The 8,245-nt window shown below is 42.4% G+C and overlaps 1 protein-coding gene across 1 annotated transcript in view; it reads right to left on the reverse strand.

Moving 5' to 3' along the window:
• kcnk9 (potassium channel, subfamily K, member 9) overlaps positions 1–4,622 on the reverse strand; it is a 35,008-nt gene extending 30,386 nt beyond the window's left edge. The window contains exon 1 of the mRNA XM_010739120.3: positions 2,525–4,622. Within this exon, the coding sequence (XP_010737422.3) occupies positions 2,525–3,137 (613 nt within the window). The 5' untranslated portion in view covers positions 3,138–4,622. The remainder of the gene's footprint in view (positions 1–2,524) is intronic.
• Positions 4,623–8,245: the final 3,623 nt, after the last annotated feature.

Here is an 8,245-nt window from a genome sequence, read left to right on the forward strand (position 1 = left end):
GTGTGTAGGACTGAGTCATAACAAACTACAACATTTATTGTAATGAAGTAACACCCACTGTGGCTTATTAATATGTTTTGAGAGATTTTACACAACAATAGAAGCTATAGGGCACAGAAGAAGAAGATATATCATCCTCTGATTACACAAACAATATTGATTAGTCAGATCTGTTAAATGCTGATTCGTGCTCTGTTCATGGGGTGTGGTGACAATAAGAACCATCCTTTAAGATAAAATGAGGTTTTCTTGATCCTCAGAGGAAGTTTGTCAGTATTTGATCCATAAAACGATATGTCAGACTTATAGAAAATGGCATATCAAATAATCAAACTGTGTCCTGCTGTCGTTTTACATGACTCACAGCTCTGCAAATGTGTACAACAACCCCATCAGGAACTCACTTTGTGAGTTTTGAATTAGAATCTGTCTGAATTGATCAATTCAGACAGCAAACCGTGTACAGTTATAACACAATATGCTCATGCCATCACCACATCAGTTCCACTGAAAGTTCACCAACGATAATATTAGCTCTCACCTCATTTTCACCACACACTTCACTGTGTCATCAGTATTTTTTGAGGTGTGTTTCTGTTTGTAACAGCGGTGCAATTTGGACCAAGCAAGCAATGAAAATGAATTTCTTGCAATCAGCAGGAAAAAAAAAAAAATCACTTGTTCTGCCAGAGTTGTTCTGTCTTCTTTTTCTGGATTGCTGTCAAGCAAACAAACATATTTGCTGTCATTAAATAATTCCTGTCCAACTTCTTCTTCACGAGTGTGTGGCATGAAAACAGGAAGTCAAATCAGTGTCATTCCTGCACATTTATTTTTTTATTTTTTTATTTTTTGCAGGAAAAGTCTGACTGCCCCCTGGACTGTTCTCACTACAGTATGATAATGCATAAAAGCAGCACGTTTCCTACCGAGGACGCACAGTCCAGGCTGTGGTGAATGTAACCACTTCACAGGACATGAATATTACAATGGCTCTCATTGCTGTAGCCTATAAACAACAGTGGTTCCACCTTCGCTGCTCTGTGCAGTCGTCCCTTTTAAGTGTTGCCTGGCAAACTGGAGGACAGGCCCCGGTGCATTAGGTCCCCCCCTCCCCAACATACACACACACACACACACACACACACACACACACACACAGCTAAAAGTCCTCATCTTGAATAACAGTATCTGACTTCCATAATGGAGGAGGTGCATCTCTGGGGGTGACCTCTGCATTTTAAATGTTGTGCATGCCACACACACACACACACACACACACACACTGACTGGAAGCTTGTGTGTTTTTTTTTTTTGTGTGAACTCGGTTCACTTGCAATCAGTTTTGCGTTGATTAACATGCAGAAACTGTGTGGTTTGATCGTGGAGGGTAGACACAGAGGAACTCTGGACGCCCCCTCCTCCTCCTCCACCTCCTCCTCCTCCATCTTCTTCACAGCTTGGAGTAAATGTTTATGACGCAAATGCATCATCAGAAGTAGCGTCAAAGTGATGTAATCACATCAAATAAAATGCATTCGTGAAAAGTGGATTGATCTGTCCTCACAGGATGATTTTTAGCTCTCAGAATTCACTCATATCTCTCTCTCTTTTTTTTTCCTTTGCAGTCACTTGTTGTTGTAAAGGACTTTCAAACTAAAACAAAACAAAAAAAATCTAGATCTAGCTTCAGGAATAAACATTAAAATGCTGCAGTCGGTGTAAAAAAGTGAACTCGGATCAGATCTCAGAGCTGAACTCTCGTCCTGCCTGCAGCTGAACTCAGAGGAGCTGTCCTTTCAGCACCACCACACCGCCTGCTGCTGCTGCTGCTGCTGCTGCTGCTCCTCCTCTTTTACAGACTCTGAATCAGCCTCCATGTCCTCCACAGCACAGCTCCAATTGTTTTATATATATATTTATATCTACAAGCGTTCAAAAATAAACCTCGGCATGTCTCAACACCCTCAACTCCTTCTTAGTCCTGTCATGCTTTGAGCTGCAGCGTGGTGACGCACCGTCAAAGTTGAATCATATTGTTACCACAGCTGCACCAAAAAGGAAATCTGTATGTTTGAACAGTCTTCTGGGTGCGCTACGTCATTCCTCTCTGTTATTTTCACTTCTGGGTGATTTAAAAAAAAAAGAAAAAGAACAAAAATCCAAATATCCTCATCTTGGTGTTGTTGATGTTTGACACACAAAGCTCCATCCTCGCAGTACAACTCCCTTTGGACCAGCGAGCGAGTACTGCAACATGTTGCTTAAAAACTTTATCTAAAGACTTGCGGTGCAATATATAAATTGTTTGTGGCTGCTCTGAATATGAACACGTACTTCAGCGTACTTGCTGCCTTCAGGTTTGACGTTTTATTGCCTTGGAAATGATGTGATTGTCCACATAATAAATCATGTCCTGTTGCGCAACAGTGATAATCCACTGAGACGCACCTGTAATGCTTATGTGGGCTCGGTTTGACTGTTTTTTATAGACTGGGACTCACCAAAAGAGACTGAGACTTACCTATTGTGGTGATAACCGTGATGGCAAAGTAAAATGACCCTGCGAATTTCCACTGCACCCCGGCTCTGTGGGGCTCTGCCTCCATGATGATGGTCTCCAGTTTGCGGTAATCATCCTCGCTGATGTTATATTTCCCCTGGAGACGCTTCTCCTCGGCTTCCAGCTGCTCTTTTTCCCGCATCTCGAAGTCGGACTCCAGGGCGTCAAAGACGGCGGCCCCGACGAGCAGGTATGTAAACGTGCAAATGATTAGGGACAAGGTCCGCACGTTTTGCCGCTTCATGGCCAACAGGAACCGGCGACCGAGGGGCTCATGTCCCCTCGGATTCCCGGGGAAGGCGCAGCAAGCGTGGGGAAAGCCGTGTGGACAGCGCCTGGAGGCGGAAGCGCAGAAAGGTGCGCTCCGGTGACGGTGGACGCGGTGGACGCCGGACTCGGAGCAGCGGTGGAAATCCCCCGCCTTGTAGTGATCCCGGTGACAGAACCCCAGATCCTGCTCCTGGTTCGCGGAGAGACACAAGAGACTGCTTGATCGCCTGGACCAGGAGCCCTGCAGCCGAAAGACCCTGCGCAAGACCTGCCCAAACCAAGTCCTCCCAGTGCGCAGTGCCATCAACAAGCTGCTACCAAAGATCGCCTGTTGGTCTCTATTCTCCTCAAGTGAACTATGCTGATCTGAATAAATTTTTCCCCACCAAATAACTGATGGTTGACGGATCCTTTTTTTTTTGTCTCTCCTTCCTTTCTCTCACTTTGTCTGTGATGAGATTTAAAATGTCCTAGAACTGAGCATCTTTCCGCATGTCTCTAAGTTTCAGCTAAACACCAACCTGTTCTTTGTAACCTCATCAGCATTCAGGCTATTTTTAGCAGCCATTCCCCAAATACAAAAAGAGAAAAATCCAATTTCTGTGAAATCCTTAAATCTTGCTCGCAAACAGAGGACATCCTCATCGGGAAATGTGCTGAGTCGCCGATAAAGACGGGAGGGTCACAGAGTGTAGCAGAGGAACATCAAGTTGGGAACTCTCACAGTGCGCAGATCATCACATCAGACATCTCACAGCCTTATTTCCCTCTCCTTCAGTCGCTTTTGTTCCTGGATCAACTCACCACTTGTTATTGGGAACAAAAAAGAAAATATTCCAAGCACGCAACAAATCATCGCCAGACAACAGGTTCCATGGCAAAGAAGAGTTTCCACCAAATTGAATCTGTTTGTTTTTTTAAGGATGTGTAGAAGATGGAGCGCATGAGGGAGGAGATACTTTTACAGCAGGAATAAACAAAATTGATAAAAAGGAACAGCGCGCTCCGTGCCCGCAGTGGCACTCATGCTCCGTTGCGCACATCCAAACCCCCCCTTCTCTCTCTTCCTCTCTCTCTCCCGCACTGTCTGCTCATCAGTTTGAGCTGATTTTAGAAAAAAAACAACAACAACAAAACAAAAAGCATACATGTGTTTTTCCCTTCGTCGTGCGGGGGCCCCTCTGAGTTAAACCATGCGTGTCACGAACTGCTCATATTTTGAAGGCTCCACATTTTATGTCTCCACACACACACTCCAGACTCTAATCGGTGGGCGTTGCTCCTCCTGTCTCTGTGTTTCTCTCTCTTTCCAAGTGTCACGAATCATCCAAATCCTGGCCTTGACTGTCTGCTTACTCTTGGAAGCTTTGGGAACAATCTGCCGGGGCACAACCGACTGCGCCCCCATTCCCCACCACCTCCCTCCTGCGTCTCCCAAAACCGCGCGACCCCTCCCACAGTGACCACTCCTACTCATTATATGGACTCACAGGGGTTTACTGACACTCAGATGGACACATTAGAGCTGTATGTGTGTATGTGTGCATTCAGGCTGCAGTGAGACATTAGCGCTCCAACCAGGGTTCAGCTGCGCTGTCCAAAGTGCTGAACATGACAGACTAACGCGCAGCTGCGCAACACACACTCCAGTATTTGTACAGTACACACACACACACACACACACACACACACACACACACACAGAGGACCACATGTCGTACAACAGGGAGGAATAAACATGGAGAGATCTTTAGAGAGAATCTATCCTGGAAAACCTGAGCAGAGCAGATAACTAACCAAGATAGAGGCCCAAAGGCTCAAAGTTCACAGTGTTGTGGTTATTTGATTAATTACTAAATGGTTTGTTAATAAGGTAAGATAGATATGATAAGATGAAAGTCATGCTGGTGTTAAAGAGTTGGAATAAAGGACCTGTGCTAGTGCTTCTTCTTACATGATGGGAGTAGCAGTCTGTTGCTTTAGGAGCTGTTTAACGCCACAGTCTCATGCAGGAGGTGAAGTGCTGAGGCCTAACACCGGATCACCACCTCTTCCTAAACAGGCATTTATTTTTTTTCATTTGACACTTAAAATGTGTAACAACGATGCAGCTCATGGAAGTATAGTATAGGAGTTGGAGGAGACATTCATATCAGATTCCACCTTAAATGTATAGTTCATATGAGTTCATATTGTGGCACAAACCTCCTAACATGCACTGATGTGACAAACTGATGGACAAGTCTTGTTTCGTGTGTGTTCCTCCATCGTGATCTACACTGAATTGTTGTTCTGTTGTTGTTGTACAGTTGAAGTGATGCTGTGCGTCATGTCTTTAATGTGAATTCATATCATGGACTCAGACTCGAACCCAGCCTCCTTTTGTTCTCCTTTTGAAATATGTTTGGGGCATTTTATGACTTGATAGATGATAACAGACAGTAGAGAAGTGGCAGGAAACAAAAGATGGGGTTGCATCCATGTCCGGTTGGGGACGGACAGGAATCAAGGACATTACAGTTTATGGTTGGTTCTTTAACCTGTGCACCATCAGGACGCCCCAACTCATCCAGCTGTCTTTAGCTTAGGACAATGAAGTTCAGTGTGCTCTTGATGTGCGGGCCAGTGCTTGTAAATCATGATAACACAATGCTGCACTTTTATATATGATCATATCTTTAATAAAGCGGAAATGATCTGTTAAAGTTTAGTTTACCTAACCTGAGGCAAAAATGTTTTTTTTCATGCACAAGTCAAATTTGAGATTTTGGGCAATTTTGCTACTATAACATGTCTTCTTTCAGATTAACACCAAAAATACACATTTAGGTGATTAATTTACAACACCTTGTCTATTTGTGTCTGTATTTAGGTGATTAATTTACAACACCTTGTCTATTTGTGTCTGTAGATTTAGCATATTTACACATTATATTTTAACATTTTATTCCTAAAAACATGGAGAAAAAACCCCAGATGTTTTTCTTTTCTTTTTTTTAAATGTATAATGGCTGTTGACAGTATTTTTGGATTTATGGAGAAATACCCAAAATACCTTTGACTCTTTTATTTCAACAAAATAAAACCCTCTTCTGGAAATGTATGCAAATTAGCACTTTTTAAAATGAGGTAATGCATTATTTGCATATTTAAACATAAAATTTCAGAAATCTTGTGATACAGAAAGTAATCACCTTAATTTAAGTAATCAACTGAACAATTTGCATAGTCATACCTATAAGTGTCAGGCATGAACTCAATTCTCAAAAGTTGAATCAATGTTAAAACCTGCGTGCACCTTCCTAAATTAATTAGCTCTTAATGGAGTTACAGCTAATGTATTAATAAGAGCAGGAGACATGAGGTTAGGGGGGGTCAATAGGCACTCACAGTTCATTTTTGCCTCGAGGCAAGAGCTGAATGCGCCGTACAGAAAGTATAAAAAGCTCCTGTCGTTTTTGGCAGACAACAGGACAGCCGGCCAAATATGAAGAGCCCGTTCCACAACCGATTTCAAAGCTCAAAGTGCTCTTGAGCAAGGCATTTAATCCCCTGCAGCTGCACGCCTGCTGTTATGTAACTGACACATGATCTTGACAGCTGAATTTACCTCCTGGCATCAACAGAGGACAGAAATATGATCTGAATTTTCAATCACGATTTGAACCGGCCCGCTCCCTCCTGTTGAACCTAAAGGTTACGGGCTTAGATATGTGAAGCTTAAACAAACAGTCACGGCTGCTTGTATTTATTTTAAATTATATATCTAGTTATGTTTCATCAAGGCTGATTTCTTCCTGTTCAGTGCCTGTTTAGAGCAGTGTCAAACATACATAGAATATGATCAAAAAACACATCTGTGCACATACATGTATCTGTATACGCATATAAAATAAGATACACTCTAAAATCTTTTTTTCGGTACACAGTGAGCTTGAAAGTGCCTTCATTCATCAAGTCAAGTCATCCTGAACAGATGCAAAGCATTCACAAGTTGGACCACACAAGAGGAAAAAAGTTCTCATAGTTTTTATATAAAGTATCAGTGAAAACTGCCAGTAACATCCATCTAGAACAATCCTACACTGTATATATGTAATGCCACTACTCTCCATGGTCCCCTTCCACCTGATGCAAATATTCTTCTACTTTTCCCATTTTCATGAGGAGATAATTAGAGAATAAATCCATAAAATCACATCCTGGATGGGCCTCCTCTCTGCACTCTACCTATAGATCCTGAGCCAAAAACCTCAGCTATGTAGCTACTGTTTTAAAATGTAATATCCATTACGTTCATTGCACGTCCATATTCCAGAATACATTTTATACTTTATATATCAAGTTCAAGTTGTCTTAAATTATCATGCAGGTGCAATCATAATGTGTCTGTAAGCTCGAACAATTTGTAAAGTCAAAATAATGTCAATTAGATTGTGATAAACAACAGAAAATGGTTTAGGGACCTCTTCTTGAGTCTGATGTTGAAGGGAATGGGACAGAGTTGGTGACATCTCATGAAAAAAAAAGAAGGAAAACAACTTCAAGTATTTCTTTTTTGGGTTTGGCTTTCCCATTGTTGAATATTTTGTTGTTTCATTGCCACATTTTTATCTTAACTGCCCCTTAACATTAAAAATTTTGTCAAGAAGTAAACAAAATCTTCCTCCAGGGTGATTACAAAACCAAATGTAAAAGCTTTTTATCAACTTCTGAATCACTAATGTTGAAAGATTCACCATAAAGAACTTTCTTTTTTTTTCCCCTGGAGGACTAATTCTAGGTTTGTGCACAGATAAACACAAACAGGAACAGGTTTGTCTCAGACACTGAGTGCATGTACAGTAGTAGCACAAGATATCAACCGTGCATCATAAATGCAGCCATTTAGGAGTCTAAACAGCTCCACTAATCAACAGCGTCTGGATATGTAGCCGGTCTATATTTAGCTCCCCTTTCTCACATCTCAAGTCCCCGCTCAGCCCACCTACAGAACTCCTAATGCATTTCTGGAGAAGCTAAGAGAGAGAGAAAAAGTTTAATAATGGCAACTGTCTCCATGGTAATGACACCGAACTTACAGTGCAATCGCTCCGCTCGTCACACGGGCCTGCACAGACGCAGAAATATCGTTTCTGAAGGCTGCATGATGGCACACTTTCCCTGCGTGTGATCCAAACTGACAGCGACGACATCAGGCACGGACAGTTACGAGCGATGCTGGATTCACTGACAGCTGCATACTTCTCTGTTTGGGCTGCAGTAGCCCAAACTTAAAATACTAGCCACAGTCTGGAAGTGAATGTAGTCTTTTGACTGACTTTGTACGGCGTGCTGCAGTTACGTCCAATTAAAAGTCTGGGATGTCAGAACGGCTGGGGTTGACCTTTGACATCTTCACAGTGTGTGAGA

This window comes from Larimichthys crocea, chromosome XIII (assembly GCF_000972845.2).
Source record: "Larimichthys crocea isolate SSNF chromosome XIII, L_crocea_2.0, whole genome shotgun sequence".
Taxonomy (NCBI): Eukaryota; Metazoa; Chordata; class Actinopteri; family Sciaenidae; genus Larimichthys; species Larimichthys crocea.